This window comes from Rhea americana, unplaced genomic scaffold, assembly GCF_003343005.1.
Source record: "Rhea americana isolate MKP2758 unplaced genomic scaffold, rheAme1 scaffold_184, whole genome shotgun sequence".
In the NCBI taxonomy this organism is placed as follows: domain Eukaryota; kingdom Metazoa; phylum Chordata; class Aves; order Rheiformes; family Rheidae; genus Rhea; species Rhea americana.
The window spans coordinates 599,063-620,256 of record NW_028185972.1 but is presented as its reverse complement, the minus strand read 5'-3'; the positions used below and the strand labels follow the sequence as shown (position 1 = coordinate 620,256).

At 35.4% G+C, this 21,194-nt stretch overlaps 1 protein-coding gene across 2 annotated transcripts in view; it reads left to right on the top strand.

Annotated features, from left to right (window-relative positions):
* APOO (apolipoprotein O) overlaps window positions 1-21,194 on the top strand; it is a 32,480-nt gene that overhangs the window by 2,228 nt on the left and 9,058 nt on the right. The window contains exons 2-8 of one of the 2 annotated variants that reach the window (XM_085302070.1): window positions 745-805; window positions 2,642-2,752; window positions 5,141-5,260; window positions 8,170-8,224; window positions 9,278-9,373; window positions 12,182-12,273; window positions 16,857-16,964. In XM_085302070.1, coding sequence (XP_085158196.1) covers window positions 776-805; window positions 2,642-2,752; window positions 5,141-5,260; window positions 8,170-8,224; window positions 9,278-9,373; window positions 12,182-12,273; window positions 16,857-16,964 — 612 coding nt within the window. In that variant the 5' untranslated portion in view covers window positions 745-775. The remainder of the gene's footprint in view (window positions 1-744; window positions 806-2,641; window positions 2,753-5,140; window positions 5,261-8,169; window positions 8,225-9,277; window positions 9,374-12,181; window positions 12,274-16,856; window positions 16,965-21,194) is intronic. The other variant, XM_085302071.1, reaches the window with a different exon arrangement.

Genomic DNA, 21,194 nt, shown 5'->3' with positions numbered 1-21,194 from the left:
AACTGAGGTGATGCCATTCTTATGCTCCACTGTTAGCATGCTTGATACATATGTGCATATTTACATAAAACACTCAAATGTTTAAGGCACTTAGATTTACTACTCTTGTTGGTGATATTTAACCCTATTTATATTATTAGAAAATTATGTAAACAGAGGCAAAAAACACACCTATCGTTTAACACGGTAGACTTGATTTATTTTTCCTAAATGGAGGTGAATCAATAATGAATTATGCTTTTAATTAAAGTATCATTTTACAAAAAACTTTATTGCTGTTTTTGTAGATTTCTTTTATACGAAGGACACTTGTGAAAACATTAAATTGAAGTTGTGAAAACTGTGTCATACATATAACAATTGTTTGCTCTAGTCAGATATTGTGTCTGGGTGACTGAAGTTGAGAGAGGCTTATTTCAAAAGCCTTCCCTATTGCTAACATCTTTTGAGTGTAGTATATGCCATTGATGTAACAGTTATTATAGCACAGCTATTATTAGTTTACTAGAGTAGTTTGAAATTTAGGCTCACTTGAAATATTTGAACTCAACATGGTAGTTCAGATAACTGTTAGGTGTAGTTTAAATAAATGTGATGCTACGTTGAAGAAGGCAAATGGAGTAGATGAGTATCTTGATGCCTTTTCTAGACGTATGTTTTTAACATTAGAAAAATCGCAGCAAGTAATATTTTACTGAAAACACTTTCAGAATGAAAATGCATTTCAGATTTTTGCCTTTTCAGCGAGAGAACAATTTTACAGTGAAATAAAAGAATGAGGAAATACATCCTACAGTTAATAATGGTTAGTGGCATTCATGTTTTTGTCTTGGCTAATTAAAGTGTGTGAAAAGTCTTTGTTTAAGCAAACATTATTAAAGATTGTTCATGTCTTTCCTTGACTGTGAAACATAACTGGACTGGTCATTGTGGTGTTTCATTATATTGCTGTATTAATGAGTCYATATAAGTAAAGAAAAACTTCCATTTTAAGCAAGTTTTTCCATCCCTTTCCATCCCTTTTGGCCCTCCATCAGATCCATTGCATCTTTCTGAAAAACAACCATATGGCCTGATTCGTATGTGCTGTTTCTTGCACATGAGCAGACATTTTCAGGAAGTTTGACAACTATATATTCTAGTTTTGAGTTTGAAGAGTCTCTTGGTTTTATTTAATGTTTAATAAATATTCAATCCATAAAGCGGTGGATGAAATCTGAGTTGCAAATACTGATCTGTATACAATAAACAGTCTGCATAAGTTTAAAGCTACTTTCTAACAGTTCTGCAATGGGCAGAGAGAAAGTGATTTAAGACTAATCGTGTTGCTAGGTTGGTTGTTGTAGAAGGATGAAAGATGCACTGATTTAACATAGGCTTGTTTCATAAGCCATTAAGTCACTATAATATCCTTACTATCCCTGAAACGGAAGAGGTCTTGCTGCCTTCTTCTTCATCCCCTCTTCCCTAACCACACATTCTTCTGGTGCTAATCAGACTATTTCATGAATAGGTTCAATCGACGAACCCCACAAAAAGCTCTCCACTTCCTCTGCAGGATTAATCTTTGCCAAGTTAGTGAGGTGAGTTCCCTTGCAGTGAAACCCTCCAGCCACCAAAGGCAGGGCAAGGGGAGCAGCAGGACTAATCAGGCCATGAGCATCTCCGGCTTGGTTGCCACAAGCCATTGGATTCCTTCATGCTGTGACATGGTGCAAATAACAGACTGTTGTAACTCTGCACAACTAAGATATATATGTTTCTCAGTTTAGTAACATGAAGATGGGATATTGAAAGGTCTTTATTTTAACTCTCTTCTTGGATTAATAAGGATAAACTAATAAGGATGAGTATTTGTTGGAAATTTTTTGTGTGTGTATTCTTGATTAGTCAAACCTCTTAAATTCTTGGGTTTTTGGTTAAAGCATGCTCTTCCTTTAAGAAATATAATTTAGCATAGATCCTGAATATAGGAAAAATTGTATTTACCTTTTATATGGTGATTGTGTTGTGTGATTGAATCTGAGGCATTCAAAAACAGTCAGGTGTCTGTCACGATGCTAGCAGTACTGTAATTCTTGTCTCACATAAAAGTAGGAGATAATCAGTGATTTCTAAGAATTTTAGAACTATGTGCTGATACTTTCAACTGTAGGTCTTTTTTTTTCTTTCTCCCCTGTAAATATGGATGTAGACAATAACTAGAATTAAAATGCTGAATTTTTTGGTATTAGCTACGGAAAATAGATGCATTATGGAATTTCATAAAATTGCTTAAAATATCAATTAAGTAATATAATGTTCTTAGTATCTATACTGGCAAAGTTGACTATAATTGTATTTCAAGTGAGAAAATGATCTTTTTGTGAGGTGAAAACTGAGATTAACATTTACAGCTGCTGTCTCCTTTAGTCTTAAGCTTTTCTAAATACCTTCCGAATAATTTGTGTGTTACCATTTGAGCACCCAAGAGTGTTAGGTTGAGTACTACTGACCTCCCTTTCTCCTGACTTCCAATCATCTTAACTTATCACCTATGACTGTATACTGGAGCGTAAATATTGTCTGTATAGAATGTGTTCCAACATGTTGTCATCTTGTTTGGACTAACAGCTTACATGTCTTCTCATGATGTTTCCAGGTAATTCAACTGGGGGCCACCCCTGTTAGCCTGGGCTTACTCTCCATCCAAGTTTATGCTTCCTCTTCAGAGAAGGAAACTTCCAAAAAGGAGTTGCTGAAAATTGATGAAGTAAGTATGGTTAGATCCCTAATGCTCTTCTACCTATGGAGAAATATTTGCAGAATTCTGGAAGACCAACTATATTTTGAAGAGCAAATGCATTTGTGTGTATCTCCTTACCTTTTGTATCTTGCCTTTAAACTCAATTCTTTATTTTCAGTAACAGAGAAGTCAGTATGGTGTTGCATTTGGTGAAACCTGCTTGACAGTGTCAGACTTGCTCTCATGCATGATATTTTTCGTACATTAAAGCTTTTTGTTCTTCATTCAGAAATTCTTTTCACCTTCATAGTTTACCTGGAGTCGTGTTTCAAATCCACAGGAATATCTTTGTTTTTTATCTAGATAATGCCATATGTTTTTATGACAAATACTGTTGTCAAATTCTGTTAAAATTCCATTTTTGTTCTCAAATGAAAGAGTAAAACCAGAAGATTGTATTTCTAGAAGTGCAGTAGTTTATTCTCTGATTTAGAAATAAATTTTCTTGTCTGGTAGCACTAAGTATTGTAGCCTACAGACTACACTGTCTCCACCCAGAATTATGTCAATTTTCATTGCTTTGCAGCATTAGGACCTAAGTAGCAACAAATACGAAATGCAGTCATAATTTAAACCTGTCACTCAACTGTTTCCTTAAGATGTTTCAGATGTCTTGGTTATATCACAATTGGAATTCTGTAACTTTCTGTCCTATCTCAAACCGTAGTGTAATTACTTACAAGTACCGTTGCATATGCTTTTAACGGTCTCAAACATTAAAGACATATTTTATAGTTCATAACTAAATATGGCCTTATGTCTGTGAGATTTTGTAGTTTTTTTTAACGTAGTGGTAAAACATTTTAATCCAAAGTGTCGTTTCATGAGCAGTGGAATTATATGAAGCTTTTTTTTTGTGTAGGCTTAGGTCTTTTGGATATGTCTGCATTAGCAGTTCACTTGCGTAGCATGAGAAGATCGACAGCTGAAGCAGTCTCCTAGCTTCCCTCAAAGGAGGAGCTTTAGCTTGGGTCTTTGTGTGCCCTGCACCTCCATTGGCATGAGTCAGTAGTGAGGCAACAAGCTGTGGTTACGCTCGTGCTGAGTGATCGGCTTGCCCGTCAGCTTCAGTAAAGCAGCATGTGCGATGGTGGAGTTCCGGTGCCTTTCTTAGCGTTCACAGTGTGCAGTTTCTGAAACTGTCTAGTTTCATCAGACATATGGGAATTTAATTACCTCTGAGACTTCTATCCGTGTGTTTCAAACTTGGCTGTGAGGTTATCTAACAGGATCAAAAATTGTTAGCAGGCGACTGATTGTGATTATGATTGCCAAAGATAATCAGAGATACAGCGACAGGTACATAAAAATAATTTGACAACTTCCATAGTTGGATTCCTCATAATATTTTAAAAGAAAATAATTTTAAATCTCATTTCCCTAGGAAATCTGGTTAACAACTTTTTTTACTACTATAGATAATTGTTTCCAACTTACCTTGAAAAGAGTGCTAACTGCACTTTGAAGCAACAATATGTTACTTCAAGATAAACATTAATTTACACTGAACTACAAAATGGTGTATAAACTTTTATACTAAACACAAGTTTAGTATAAAATACTAGGAATTTTAACAATTTTTTTTCTATTTTTATCTAAGTTTTGCTGTTCCACTTCAATAGTATAAACTTTTTTTTTTAGTGGTATACTACAGTCTTAAATGTGCTCAGGTAATTGCAATAAGTACATTGTACCTTAAGCCCCAAATTACAGTGTTTTAGTATTTATTATGTGAACATGCCCGTTGCTCTTTAGGTGAATGTTACAATTTCTGTTTGCTCCTATCATCATTTTGGTGCTGTTAATGCAGTCAATTGCTACTGCGGTTAATGGCTACAACGCTGGGATGTAGTAAAGTTAAACGAACAAAAAAAAGCTGGGATGTAGTTTATTAATAAATAAACCCATTTGTATTAGATGCTACCTTGGTTAGGTAACTACTTAGACTCTCTAATAATGGCCTGTGCAAATAGAAGAAATGATTGATTGTGACTTTAAAGTTCTAGTACATTTGGTATGTTAACTGGGAACCAGAAGTGCTGATTAAGACCAGAAACATTTCTGGCAAGTATGTTTTGAATTCTTATTAAACTACTTTAACAGTAATTTATAACTTGTGACTTAGATAATATAGCACCTACTTTGGATGAATTGCATAGCAATTAGAAGTAGTCATTATTGTAATGTATAATTAAACTTTGCTCCTAATAGTTGTCTCGCAGCTGTACTTGAATTTTTATTATGCATTGTTTATGTAGCAAGCATCAGGCTCTCTGGTAAGAGACTTAGTGCCTTGCAGACATACTTGCATAATTACACCTTTGTTTTTAACCTCTTGTTTGGTAATATTCACAGCTGTCACTCTACTCCTGTCCAGCTCATGAGACTAAATATGTGGAGAATCCACAAACCCAATTGGAAGAAGGGATTTCACATTTGCGGCATGTTATGGAACCATACACAGCCTGGTGTCAGGTATAACGATTTTGTTAAATGTGTTAGTGATTTGGTGATAAAGGTTTAGCCAGGTTTCTAGATGCAGAATTAAAATATTTCTGAATGTAAAAGAAAGAACTGCTTTAAAAATAGTCATGAAAGGATTTGAATTTATAAGAATCTTTAGATGGCAGCAAAGTATTTTTACAAAAAATAATTATCTTTAAAAATATTTTTCCCAAATTTTGCATGATTAAAATGACATAAAATATCAAGTGGTGTGTTTTGGGGCAGCAGTAATGAGTTGTCCTCACTGCAACTGTGACAGGGAAAAACTGCTTAGAAAATAAATCAGTATTTTCGGAACCAGAATGGTTCCAGAGAGCCATGTGGCTCTCTGGGAGAGAGAAGATCCCTAATCACTACATGGTGGCTTCTAGGCCTCATCCCAAAACGTTTTTATGTATTTTTATTAGGTAGCATATTTGTACCAGTATAACCTGGCATTAAATACAGAAACGGTCCTCTGGAGCAGAAAGGAAAGGCGAGGTCTTTGTAATCTGGGTCTAGACTATTGTTACTAGGTTACGGAGTTGTATGATTGCTTTCTTGCTCTCTTCTGAGCCAGTGACTGTTGAGACTCTCTTAACTCTTGTTGTGCTAGGGAGAGTGTTGCATGAAACATTTGATCAGGTAGTCTTAGCTTTTAAAAAATGTGCTTACTCCTTTTTTTCTGGAAAGAACATGGATCTGTATGTTTTTTAAAGGAATGTTGTGGACATTGAACTCTTGAGTCCTCTAGGTCATAAATACAAACCAGAAATACATGTCCCCTGTAATCCCTACATAAGCTCCTAAGCCTGAAAAGGCAGAAGGGTGGATGGCCCTGTCTTCTGATCTGTTCTTGGCAATTTTACATGATTCTCTACTTCATGTACTGGCTGTTGTGAACCTTGCTTTTAGGCTGCAAGCTGCTCTTTCTATTCTGTACAGAAAGATGAGATTTTGAGCTCAGGGCTATGGTCCTGCCTAAAAGTTCTATATTGTGGTGCCTACCGTTTATACTGCCTATACCTTTCCTGAAAAAATATCCAGGGCCACTCACAGCCTCGTTACGTGTTTCTGACATGCACATCAGCAGGGTATAAGCTTCAGTTCTGAATGTGAAGGGGGATGTTCTGCAGTGTCACTAGAGCTCTGACCTTTTAAATGCCTATGTTCTGTTTGGTTGCCTGTGGTAACTGTAACTGAGAGTGAAATTTGAGAAGTGACTAGTTACCTGGTTGGACTGATTGCAGGTAAGCTCTGTACGGTGCTTTACATCTCACTGACCTGTTACTTTATTTGCCTCCTTTTTATCTACATGGTAATCATTTGCGTAAGATATGCTCTTTTGCTCAGACAACAGATCATTTCTTCACAGTGGTTCACTGACTCATTTTATGAAGCAGGCATGTAAACTTCATGGTTTTGGAGTCATCTTGATTGCTTAACTGTAGTCAGAGCCTATTGCTTCCCCCCCCCAGCTACTTTAAAAAATAACATTTTAGATATCCATCTCAGTTGTCATTCAAAATGAAAGGATAACCCAGGATATTGAAAGTAGAATTGGCTACATTCATATACCATTTTTTACTTTTTTAAGAATTACTTGCTTAATCCTAATAGAAAGCCAGTTCAAAACACAGATGCAGAAATAAGAGTTTTGTGTGAGCTCTGACAGAAGATCAAACTTACTCAGTCTCTGAGTCTTTAGAGTATGCTCTTCTTTGCACTGGCATTTAATATGGCCAACACCCATTTAGTGTTATGTTCTRTCTGTCATGTGCTAATTTTTCTTTCGTGACAAACTTTTGGTAAGTCACTATTACCAATAAGGAAATGAAACTTCTTCTAAAGATACTGTTGCACTGTAGTAGCCTAAACAAATGGTTTCACTTCCCCATAGATGTAGCTCAAGTAGGATCAAGACTATTCTGTTYTTTAACTTCATGCGCATATGTTTAGGAATTTGTCTTGTATGATCTGCCCAAAGAATAAGCTGTCTTTGCATAATTAGCAAGGTTGCTCTTACTAAGTTTTGTTTCTGCTTTGATAAAAAGCAGTGTGATTCTCCCCTCTACCCCCACCACTTATATCTCCTACTTACTGTCAGTCAGGGGAAAAAAATAGAGGTAATTCCTGGAGTTGCTGTAGTGCTTCTTTGATTAATTGGTTTTGACACTGTATGGCATCTTTTTTTCTCAGATCATCTCAAAAATGCCATTACTAATTGCTAATGGCTTGAGATAATGTCCCTTGGAAAGGGGGATTAATCAGCTTGCAGAATGACTCATGTCCCTCTGAAGTGCAAAAAATGAGTTTTAGTTTTTTATTTTCTTCCTTTGCATTCTTAACTCAAGAATTTGCAATATTTATGTATACTGAGAAATCTGAGATAATCCTGAATTTCAGCTACTTGATCAGAAACTCAGTGAAATAGTGAAGTAGACCTCTACATTTTGAGGTACTATATTTGATCTTTCTCCAAAGACTACCTTGAGAAAATGCTGTATGTTATGGAAAATGTAATGTTTAGCAAGCCTAAACCTGTGAGTGAGGGGAAGAAGTAGGAATAAAGGGAAGTAGTCTTGGTGAACTGGGTAAAATTAGAACTTGTTCTGTTTTCCTTATTTTTCTTACTGGTTTTGTATATTAGAATAAAACAATGCATACATTCATTTCCTAGTTTGACCTTGAATAAAAGATCTGCAGCTGTGTTTTAGACCCAAACAAAACTGTATTATGGGTAAATGAACTAGAGGTTTTCTGTTGTTTTGTTTTGTCCCCCCCCCCCTTTTTTTTAAGCAACCTAAAAATCTTTTTCTTCATTGGCTTAGTGACAATGCAGTGGTTAATATTTTACTTAATTGGTATCTATTTACTGTTGTTTTCTTTTTTTTCTTTAGGATCTTTATGCTAAAGCTATGCCCAAACTAGAAAAAGCTGTTGAGCGTGGTAGAGGTAAATCGTTTTAGTTTTCTTTATGAACAGTTTAAAATGCAGGACTATACTACATCTTAAATTAAAAGGAAGTTCCATTAAGTATCATTCTACATAYAGTCTTTTATGCATGTAAGGCTGTTTTTCTACATGCATTTCCTTTATGGACCATTATGACACATAGTTAAAATCTGTGACCTGCATCTGTGGATGCAGGTCTATGCATCTAATGCCAATAAGAATGACAGACATGAAGAAAGAGTCTCACAATTTATTCCTGCCAAAAGGAAGCATAATTCAATAGTATTTGCTTGACCCAGCCCTGTAACTGAACCTTCCTGCAATGTTTATTTGTTGTTTCCAGTGTTGGGTCTTGTTTTTGCTAAGCTTAACTTTATCATTTTGGTTTACCTCCTTGGATCTCTTAAGTATTTTGAATTAATACCCTTTAAAGCATCCTTTCCTGTTTTGGCTCCTTGAGACTCAGTATAGATACTAGCAGTTGCCTCTTCATCAGAGCTCATTTCAGATCCTGGGCCTTAGTTATCCTGTCCTTAAATTTAACATTCTATCTTTTGAATTCCTTTGATTTTTCTGTAGCTCTTTTTATTCCCCATATGAGATCCCTATTGGACCTTCATATGAGAGCGTCCTTCATTTCTGCCATGTCTTTGTTTTGTTCTGTGGTTTGATTTTTGTACGGTGTTTCACTGAAACTAATTTTTGTTAGCATGTAAACATAAGAATACATTTTGTAAAGATTTTTATCACCAACTTGAAAAAGATATAATTGAGATGCAAAAGAGCAAAACAAAACAGATGGCCCAGAAGTGAAGGCAAATCTTCTATGAAAATTGGTAAATACAATACGATGTTCAGTTTCATTCATGTATCACTAGAGAAGATCTCAAGGGCTTTGAATTTTATGCCAGCAATTACAAAATGTGCATGATAGTTAAATGTGTTTTGATAACTCTTTATGTCTTGTAACAATTGCCAGCATGTATTGATGGTTCCTTATCACAAAAACACTTTCACATTACATTAATGCACTGTGTTCTGACTTCTTTTCAGAGGGCTGTGAATTTCTCCAAAATCCTCCTCCTGGATTTTATCCAAGGCTTGGTGTGATTGGTTTTGCTGGGATTGTTGGATTGTTTCTTGCTAGAGGTAAGTGGGGAGCCATTGAACTGTTTGTGTTATGATTCGGGGTAAATTACTTGTTGATGGGTTTTTCTTTCTTTGGGAGTGGGAGGAAGAATCCTAATTTTTAACTGTGAGACATGAGATCTGATGTAAGTTACAAGTATGTTTCTGCAGTGCTTGTCCCATTATAAAGAAACATCATGCAAAAGGTGCGTGGTACCTATTCATTATTGTTTATGAATCTGTATTTGTTACTAGAATCTAGTCTTTGATCTTCAGTTAGTTTATTGTAACAAAAGTAGGAAAGATTTTTTTAGACTAAAAGTGTTTTAAATTGCTAAAGTACTTGATCATGTATGTCACTGTCGATAACTGGAGAAATAAATTATGGTAAAATACAGAGGTTCCTAAACTATGATACATGATACATGTATGTATGTACATTTGTTGTATATTCAAGTCGCTTCAAAGTTTTGTGTGTCCAGGTGCAAAGCTGCTGCAGACAAAAATATCCAGCAAAAATACTTGTGAACTCTGGATATAGTATAAATACAAATGTATTTTGTGGTGCAGAAATGTGATACAGCTAATTTCATCACATTAGTTGAAGAAACAGTAATATGTTTATGCTTTGACAGGRATGTATGTTAATTCTAGAAATGTACATTATTGTAAGACATTCTTAATACAGTGAAATGAGATAACACAAAGTTGTGGAATTTAAATACTAGTGAGGACTTATTTTGGATAAAAAATACACCTTAATGGACTCCATATATGTTGAACAAACTGGAAACATGCACTTGACTCTTCAGAAATGGCAAAGATTCTATGAATGCACCATCTCCCTCTACCTGCCAAAATTTAATTTCCAAAGATGATATATTCTCCCATTTGAAGTTCTTTCTCTTTGAGTTCCTTCTTCTTGAGTAGTTACGTGATTATGAATAAGATTCATTTCTAGCCTTTGAGTGTGGCAAAATTATGGAAGAAAGAAAAGTAGTCTTGAGACTGGATCTGAAAGATAAGAGGATCCTAAGTTTAATAAAAATAAATCCTTCATAACATGAATATCTGTTCTGTGAGTCTTTTAGGATGGAGCCATAGTTTATTAATTTTATCTGATTATCATTGACAATACTGGAGAAAATATCTGGACTGGTATTTCCAGAGAGTATTCCCGCTGTAATAGGAAGTACACCCTAATTTTGATGTTGCAGAATGTTAGAACCAAATTAACCAAATTTCCTCTTTATTGTTGGGGGTTTTTTTGGGGGGGGGGGGAGGGAGGGAGTGGCATTTGGAGTTGCATTCCTGAGAAAACTGCCCTCTTGGAAGGTACAGATAAATAATTTCTTCCAGGTCAAACCATAGCACTTGAAGATACTACTGCTCGCTAGGTAGAAAGTATTGTATTCAGACTTGAGTCATGTGAATATTTTGTAGTCATCCAACTTGATTTAAAATGCTGTCGAAGGTAATCTGTTTTAACCTGGTTGACTTGCACTGGAACAGATGGGGAGTATTCCTGAATTCCCCTTTGATGGGGGTCTCCAGCAGGTAACTGGCTACTGGAAGGCAATACTCTCTTCAACTTTTAAATTACTTCTAAAGTGATACTGTAGTAATGCTCTGATATACTATCACTAAGGAGGAATTTTCCATTTCCAAGAATTAAAACAAAAGGGTCATTTAACTGGTTGCAATGAAACTCACCTTTTCTGTGCTTCCTTATAGCTAATTGGTACCAAGTTCCATTATCAAGAAACTGGCAACATCACTTTATGACAGTTTCTCTATTCTGCCATTAACTGTTTCTAATCTCATCATGAGAATGTATTTTTGGAAACACTACATATTTCTAATGTGTGTTTCCTCTTCAAAATTAAGAATCTCTTTATTAGAAGGAAATGTATCTTTGCATATACTACAAGCTATGCTACGAGCAACAGAACTACCAAAGCCTGACCTCTGCATATCTGTTCTATATCCTATACCCTATTTCCCTTTTCTCCTGTTACTACTTGCTTTTTATTTATTTATTTTATTTTATTTTTTGCTGTACCTGTTCTCTTCTACATTTCCTTTCTGGAGAAATTGCAATGTACCTGTAACTAATTCAGGGATGCATGTTCTCACTGGCAGCCAGGGTTACACGCCTGTGACCAGCTGTGATGAGGGTGATTATTATTGTTGTTAGGCAGTTACATTTTTGGTCTTATTTAATAAAGATTTGGTTGAAATTGATCAACATATTCAAAATTCACTACAGATTAAGCAGTGGGCAGACAGCATGATCTTAAGTACTTTATCCTAGTTGAACAGTACTTTCAAATTCTTTGAAAATTGCTACATTGAATCAAGAAAACTTATTCATAAGAGCAGCCGTGGAAGAATCAAGATTTGTGAGTTATGGTAAAGTCTTCTCTTTTTGTGGAACTTCTCTTGCTTCTGCGTGATTTCTCAAAAGAATGTTAACCTAATCTTTCTTTGCCTGAGTTTCCCCTTTTAGTTTAGGAAAAAAAACATCAGTTGGTATAGTTTCCTTCAGTATTTCTTAACTGTGACGTCATTATTCAGTGCTGAATTAACTTGTGTACTGCAGCAAATCTAATTGTAAGGTAATTTGCAGGATGGAAAGATGCTAATAAAAGTATTTTCTAAAGCAAAAAAAATTGCTCTGTTTAATCATGCTTTTTAAGAAACCAGTAGGCCTAAACAGAAAATCTGCTGAACTACATTTAGTAAAATTGTGTTGATAATGTATAAAAGTTGAGTGGGCCATACAGCTAATGTATACTCCAACTATGTATTTTTTTTGTTGTGAAACAGGTTCAAAAATAAAGAAGGTGGTGTATCCTATAGGTTTCATGGGAATTGGTGCCTCCTTGTATTATCCACAGCAAGCAGCTGCTATTGCAAAGGTCAGTGATGATATTTTTCATTGGAGAAGTGTTTTTTTACTTTGTCAGTTATTTCTTCATACCTTCAAATTAACTGATAATCCATTTTTGTAAAAGTCCTGTTGGTGTGCTTGGCACTTAACAAAATAAAAATGGTAGTTTCTTTGTCAAAGGACATGCAGTCAAACAATGCCAGTCAGATGTTCCATTTCTTTTAGTGACCTTGTTTTGCCTCTGACGTGTAGAGTCTTCAGTTTGAGGAATATGAACTCCTTTCTGAGTCCCTAAACTCCAATAATTATAAATTAACATAAACATGATTAGTAAGTACAGTTTACATGTGCAGTTACAATACTAAGGAAGCCTGAGATATCTTGATAGTATATGAAAGCAAGGGTGGGGGGAGGGAAGGGGAGGGGAGAGGAAGTTTTTTTTTTAAAAAAAAAAATCTATGGCGAAATCATAGAAACGACATTTTGAGATAAGTTAATGTTTCTTATATGCCCATGAAACAATTGTTTACTTAATTTGCTTAAGTGCATTTCCTGTGAAATAAAGAAATAAAAGACCAGACAGTTGCCCACAGTCCATACTGATCTCAGGTCACGTGCTTTGTCTGCTCATTCATGATTTTACTGGCAGATTTCTCAGTTGTCCACCAAATTCTTCTTCAGATCCTGCACTTAACCACCCACAGTGTGCATATTTTGGTGTAGAAATACTCTGTAATTTGAGTTGTCTGGTATAGACCACTTGCACTTCTGTGTATCGCATTACTCAGTATGACACGGAGATGTCAAGATGAAAATACACAGTGTTCTCAAGAACAAATGATGTTATTGAAAACCAAAAGGTTATTGACTTAAGGAGAGTCAAAAAGTCTATTTGAACTTTGCCTGCATAGTGATACCTTGATCTTGACTAGAATATTTTTAATGCTTCCAAGATTCAGATACTCTAAATACAARTAATTATGTTAGCTATTTTTAGGGAGTGAAAATTATGCAAGTGGCAGGAAAAAGCATCAATATTTAAGAGATTTAGACTTTTCTGTAGATGAATTGTGTATTGAAATTCTACTTGTTTTCTGATCAATAAAGGAGGAAGTGATTGAATGGTGTTCAAAACGATGTTACATTTTTAAAAGAAACTCAGTTCAGCATTAACTATGGATTTGCTACTAATAGCTTCACAATACCTTGTTTATTTTACCAGAACTTTGAAGTGCATGCTTGCTCTTTGATTAACTCACAGTTCTTAGTTTGACTATAACAAAAGCTTTGATACGAAAGACTGAGCCTGAAACTTGATTGGGATAGGTTTAGCTTTGTTGACTTGGTCAGGGTGCTGGATCTAAGAGTTGGGAAGCTTCTGTGGGGAGTGATGTCCTGAGTTTTTTGTTCCTCTATTCTCTCTCTTGCCCTCCCCCGCCTTTAAAAAGCAAAAGTTTAAGAATATAGATATTACAGAATAAAAGCTTTAAAAATACTAAATAGAAGCATTTTCTGCTCTAGTAATTATTTTGAAATGTTTCATAGGCATTTCAAAAAGTTTCTGTAAGCCTGAAAAGAGATGCTTGCAGTATGAAGCTTAAAAGCCACGTTGATAGAACAGTATAAGAAATATTTTGGTATTTTGAAACCTAAGTTGTTCTTTGTTTTGTTCTTTTCTTTTTCCTTCCTCATTTGAGTACTTCATTATTACATTTCCATCTGAAGTGGTATAGTTCTCCTCAGTTGGTAAAGTTTGGATTTAGCCGTACTTTAAAATCTTTTCCTTACTGCTCTTATTAATGATTTTCCATTGCAGAGTTGGAAATAAACTCAGCAAAAAGTATTTGCATTGAGGTGTAACACTGGATGCATTTATCTAGGAGAAGACTTTTTTCTTCCTTTAGGTAAAATGTGTGACTTGCTAACTAAAGTCACAATCACAGAGCTCACCATTGCTCTGGTGAAACTGTATTGCTTTTCAGCTAATCATGAGCATTTCAGAAGGTTTTATATTAACTGGGACTTGTCCTGTGTCTGGAAAAACTTTCCATAATTAAGTTAGTTATATCAATCCCTTTATCTTTAGAAGAACTGTCAGTAATATTTTATTTTTGTGTATTTGTATTGGAACTTCTCAAATTCCCTGAAACAGCATGTGTTTTATACTTACTTTCTTCTTGGAAGGAAGAAAAATCCTTCTAATACATAAGTTTATTTTCTTGACAACAAACTAAATTATGTGTTTATTTTTAGACTGTATGTTTTTCCTTGTCCAGTTCCTTGCAGTGCATAATGCATAAACAGGTGTACTAGTGCAACCGAGAGCTTGGCATAGTTGCAGGAACTAGGGGTTGAAAAGAGGGAGTTGGAGTCATGTAGTCTACCTCGGCCAGAGAATGAAACGCTTGTGAAATTGTACCCAGCTGTGTTAGCGATAGCAATATAATGCAGAAAAGCTGTAGATCCTTAGTTGAGTTTCTCAGCATGCATTGTTGATAAAGAATTGATAACTATAATTCTGTTTGATAATCTTCACAGATAACATACAGAAAAATCGATATTATAAGCTTAGTCTTGTGTACAGTTAAAAGATGGAAGCTTGTTTACCTGCAGATTATACCACAGAAATTGCTCATGCTACCGACTGTGCTTGGTATAGGTATTTGTGGCCCAGGATCACTTTCAAGCTATTTCAGGATCCCTACTGACAACCACTCAGTGTGACTTTTGAACTTGTTTGTACAAATGTTAGCATATAAACTAACTTACAGTGTTGCACTGAACACAGGATGTAGTTTAGTATACTGTAACACAAATAAATTGGAAATTGTTATCTTCCAAAAATTAAGAATTCTAGATTAGTACGTAGAAAAATTTGCCACTTTTCAGATGAACTCTTTGTATGAATATTCAGATGAGCACTTTGAACAATCTGAATTAAATGATTGTGTTCCTACTACTCCCTTTACTTTGCCTGGTTGGCACTGTATATAGAACTGTAGAATAAGGGCAATATATCAATACTCTTAAAGTTCTCCTGGGGGAGGGAGGGGAAGGAATATAAATCCAAGACTGTTTCTAACACATGGCTCTGCTGTTGTGCTCGGTAGAGGATGCACAGGATGATTATCAAAATTCTTGCGTGTGTTCCTGTTGACCCTGAAACTTGCAGCTTACAGGTTGTCTAGTGCTGGGTTTCTCAGCCCACAGGAACTGAGATCTGTGTGGGGCCCGCGTCTCTGATCTTGAATCCGCTGCAAAATAGCTGTCCCTGCTGCAGTCTGTATTATATGGCTTTGTATTTGCACTCTTCCTAAAATCTAATGCAGCACTAAAAAAATAGTACAAGGCTGGAGGTCTCAGTCTGGTTCAAAAACTCGCTTGTGCTAGTAGCAGTGAAAGGTGGTCACACKCTTTCTATCAGAAGCGCATCCATTACAGTTGTGCTGTGCAACTAGCGTAGGCCCTTGTGTTCAGGCAAGCAAAGGGAAGTGGTTTGTCACAGGATGTGCACCCAGCTGTGAAACCCCTTGACACAGGATGCTGTGGATGCTAAAAAATAAAGGTGTTCCAGAGCAGGCTGGACAAGTTCGCATGAGAGAAACTCATTGAGGGTTGGTACACAGAAATCACCTCTGGCTCAGGAAATCTCTGAGCTGCAAGTTGTTGGAAACTGGAAGACTCTTAGGAGGAAGTGTCATTTATGCTTGCCCCGTTCTTATAGTCTTCCTTGTTTTTTTCAGTTTTGCTTTTTGTTGGAGAATAGAATGATGCTTTCTCATTTCTTTATTTGTGTGTGTGTGTCTGTGTGTGTGTTTAGTTGGGCAAATTGTCCGTTTTTCCTGTTGCTTATTTGTAAGAAAACCAGTATTGATATGAAGGTGAGTACTGACCTGAGTCTGGAGTTCCAAAAATCCAGCGCCCTTGAATTCTAAAGGATACTGTGAATTTTACAGTTCCATATTATGTAGGGGACATGAAGACGTTGTCTGTTACTAGGCAGCTGGACTTCTGTCATAARGTTACATGTTGGGGTCATATAAATATAAATAAATATTAAGACAAAAACTGTCTTTCTTACCCCTCCTGTGTCTTAGAGGTTGACCGATGGTTATTCATTGCAGCCACCTATCAGCAGATTAAGTCTTGCTTCTAAATAGCAAACAAACCAAGGAGTACTCTTATTGATTTGTCCAAGCAGTAAAAATGTAAAATTGCAAAATAGTAACAAAATAAAATTTCTAATATAGCAGGAAGGTCAAATTAAGGAAGAAAATTTGAATATGTTAAATCTACAGAATGAAGGGTACTAAGATTATAAAATCCAAAATTATTTCCCTGCAGTATCCCCTATCCACCCATTTTTACACAAATCTACTTCAGTGTATTCTTTGAAGAGTTTTTAGTAGGTAACTTTTCTACTTCTCTTTGTGACATTTTTGTTTTCTTTCAAGATGCTGTACACCCTGAGCTGAACAGCATGTATGCATCCCTTAAACATCCCTGCTAAAGATCTAAGTTTTTGAAATCTCTTCCACTTGAACAAAAAGCAAGATAATCTTTTTCAGATGTTTATTAAATTCATGCTTTCTAATACCTTTTGTTTCAAAGGTTGCTGGTACACAGCTGTATGACTGGAGTGTGCAGGGATATATTGCTTTAGAATCTCTCTGGAAGGATACTCCCAAAAAGAAGAAATCTGGGAAAAAAAGTGATAAGGTAAGAAGTCTGAGGGCTTGATTTTTGAGTTAGTAGAGAATGTATAGACACTCACAACATGTTCCGATGAAGCATATCTATTTTAAATAGTATTTTTTTTTATTCTGAGCTTTTTTCTCTGAAGACAAGGATTTGATACTGTCTTTCTAACCTCTAGAAAAATTATTCCATTTTAAACTTTCAGAAATACTGTTTAGAAGTTTTATTTAGCAGTTGTTCAATGTGTGATCTACTAAGTTTTCAATAGAAAAATTAGGACTACTTTGTCTGAAATGCTACAGATGAAGATTTGTAGTCCTGATTATTAAAATACCCTTACTTTTTAAAATAAATGCTGATTGACTTTTAAAGACAGAATTTGTCAAATTTTAAAATAGCATTTTTTTTCATTATATGTGTCTTGTCTTTGAAAGATGTAAAATAGAATCTGGTAGAATCTTGTTTCAAATTTATTTCCCCCCCTCCCTTTTTTTTCCTTGGTGGGTGAGTGTTCAGGAATATTTGCTGTAAAGATGCAATTATGTACTGATCTATTAAACATTACTATCTAGTCATAAGAACTAGCACTTTATAACATTATATGGATATGCAGCTCTTAGGAATTTAGTCATGAATGACAAGCTGTATGGTTTCATATTTATAGCCCTGTTTTAGAAAACTTGATTTAATTGGTTCTCATCAGGAAAAGTGGCAACAAAAGTAAAATTATTTGAGTCATCTTTGAACCTGTGTCCAGGTGAAGTACTGAAGGCAATCATTGCTCAGAGTGCTGCTTTCTACATTTCCAACTGTTAAACGTTTCTCAAGCACTAGGCTATTGTATGAGAGACTAAAGTAATGTTCAAAAAGACAATTTCTTAGTTTAAATAACATTCACTTTTATTTTCTGTTTTACAAGTCACTGTTTTTTGGCTGGTGTTACCATTTTGTGCTATGCTAAGCAGATTGCTTTCCTGCATTGAATCATAGAGCAAGGTGCTAACATAGTGGTTTTGTATTACAGAGATTGGCAGACCTTGGGGTTTCTTTAAAAACAGAATTTCTGAATTAACACTGCTAATTCAACTAAGTAAATGTGTGCATGCTTATTTTTAGTTTCAGAAAAGAATAGCTTTCCCTGTTTCCCCCTACAGAGCATCAGTGATACATTATAATTTATTAGAGACAGTTTCTTCTTCAGAGAACTGAAGCATTTTCTTTAGCCCTCCTAAGGCCCACTTTTATAGAATATCTCCATTTGGCAGTATGTGTACATTTAGTTACTTTAAATCTTAATATCTCAACAAGTATGCTCTTCTATAGTTGGTTTATAGTCAACAGAGTAGTTGCACTCTGTTGTATCATTCAGTGTGCATGCCATTATCTTCAGTTTTTGAGATAGTATTTGTAGTAGTATCTAAGTGTATTTGTTTATATATTTCTCTGTGCTGGAGCAGTATATATTGACACAAGTATTTTGTTTATGTATGTATTAATATAAGTCTTTGGGATTAATTCTTGTGAAAAAAGTTAAACATGGAGGTTGAAGAATATCCAATAAAAGAAAAATGCCTTCTATCTTTGAGAGAGATTCAGATATACCCACAAAGTCCACTCTTAGAATAGCCCTTGAAGTGAAGGGCTTCAGGACTAGAGTAAAAGCAAAATCAACAGCTCAAAGAATAACAGAAATGAACAGGAAGCCAAAGACTGAAGTGGTATCACTCCACGAAAAAAAAGAAAGGGAGGGGAAAATGTATAGAAGAATGACTTTGTTAATGCTTTACACTAAGTTGAGACTCTGCCTGTAGTTTGAGTTGGTCAGGTATAATACATAACTGTAGTGAATTGTAGAACTTCAGTTGTCTCCAGCTATGATGGTTTATTTCTCTAAAATGATAGATGTTATGACTAAATAGTAGCATCTGATTAGTAGTAGACAGTGGCACCATTATGCAAGAGCAAATATTCATTTCCTAAAAGAAAAAAAAATGCAAATGAGGTTCTATTTTGCTTCTTCAGATGCATTTTACATTCTATAAAATGTTGCCAGTTTCAGAATTAGTGCAATGTGATTAATAAATGATATTATTTGGAGATTAGCATTGGCTTGGGAAGAAATGTGAAGTGTTTTAATGAATCATTGTATTTTATAATATTTTGACCATAATTTGTAACTCGCCTCAAACTTCTCAAGTTAATTATCTTAATGGTGTTTTGGTTCGTTTATCTGCTAGACTTTTCCATTACTGCACGGATGTAGGCTCTCTTTGTAGTTGCACCTCTCTGACTCAGATAAGCAAACCGACTGTTGCGAAATATATGTAGGCTTAGAGAAGCAGAGTATAAGAGACCAAAGAATTGGTTAGAGCTAGATAGCTTGTGACAGATTAAATGTGTGTGGGAGGGAGAGCCTGCTAGGTCAAACCATTGTTAGGAAAAAATTGTAATGGTTATTTAAAAAAATAAAAGTTCAGATGCGTAACTTTAAAGCTTCTGTTGTTTTGAATGTATTTCTAGACTCTTTGCGTCTTTCATTCCTGATTTCTAAGCAGTTGTGCTTGTTCTGTTGATTAAAAACTGTTGACTTAACAGAAGGGCAGCAGTCTTCTCTTATTTTACAGATTAGTTCTTTAAAGTAACATGCCAACTGGTGATTTGAAAATAACTTTGAGCCAGCAGAAAATTTTAATGTTTCATTGTGGATCTTCTGGTTGACACTTAACTAAGAACGTATGGTAACAGTTCCTACTAACCTGACAGTGCAGTACAGCTTTAACAGTGGCGTTCTGGGTTGTTGGGGACCAGAAGTCCTATCTGACCGGAATGAAGTGTCTGCTGCCTAGAGGCCCTAAGAAATAAGGGGTGTCACTGAGGAAGAGCATGTTTCAGGGAGGCAATATCACTTGGATAGACCACAGGTATGGGATCTAGTTTCCTTGGTAGGTCTAGGTGTGGGACTAATGCCAATACAAGCTGAGTTGGAGAAAGGTTCACACATCCTATCAGTTGCCAAGTCTTAGGAAAGTAGGCATCAGTTGTATGTTGGTGGAGTTTCATTAGTGGATACTCGCTCTGTATTGAGCCTGGGGCACTTAAGTAAAGAAGAACTTGTATAATTCTTTGAATAAACGAAGGTTGGTTAGTTAATCATACTTTCCTTTCCTAAAACCTCCGCTGTCAAAAAAAAAAAAAAAAAATCACAAAAAATATAGGCAACATTAAAATATTTCAGAAAGACAAACTGACAGTATCGATTAAAAAATTAGCTGAGCTTTTTATTTTGTGTCCTAGCCTTTCAAAAGGAAACACATGCTTGTTATTGGAAGCCAAAAACTTTGAAGCTTTCATCTTTTAATAAGGCTTATTCAATCATTTGCTACCTCAGCAGAAAAACAAACCACACAAAAATTGCAGAGACTACTAAGTAAACACACTTCTTTCCTTTCCTCCTTGCAGAATCTTTAAATTGGTAGTGTTAACTATTGCCAACTAACTTGATGAATTAGGCAAGATACAGAAATCTCATAACTGAAATGAAGTACTGCACGCTTCAGATGGAATTGCCTGTATTTCAGATGTTCAAAGGTCTTTAAACACTTGAGTATACAGCCTCATTGCTTTTTTTGTGCTCTGAAGCTGTTAAAGAGAGGGTGTTGTCTCTCTTTAGAGAAGCTGAACAGCAGTTGTAAAAAGTCACATGCTTTCAGAGAAACTGGAATGTGGACTGGGAAGTATTTCTAATGGGAAAAAAAGTCTGCTCTCAAATTTCCTTTTGTCTACTTTGGTGAACTCTTATAAAGCATATGAGCAAAGTTTGTTTTTTAAAGATAGTGTAGTGATGTTCTAGCAGGATGAGGTCAACCATACTTGATAATGATAACCTCTGTGTTTTTTGATACCTAAAAGCAGGGATGTGACTGTAACATGAGATGAGAGGTCAAGACTACTCTAACAAAATGTTGTCGGTCCATCTCTTAACATTGAGTGTTTGTACTAGCACTAAAAGTGCTTTTTGTTTGTGCTACTGATTAGATTCACAAAATCAATATAAATCATTCCAGGAAAAAAAAATGGCAGTAATTTAAACTGCATAAAAATAGAGCTTTTGCTGATACAAAACTGTCAAAGAAAAAAAAATGTTCCCAACTATCATGTACCAAAACTGGCAAAGTACTCCAGGACAGATTCTGGGACTTCTGCTTTAGTTTGACAGCCCAGTGAAAGAATCTTTTGTTGTTGTTGTGTTTT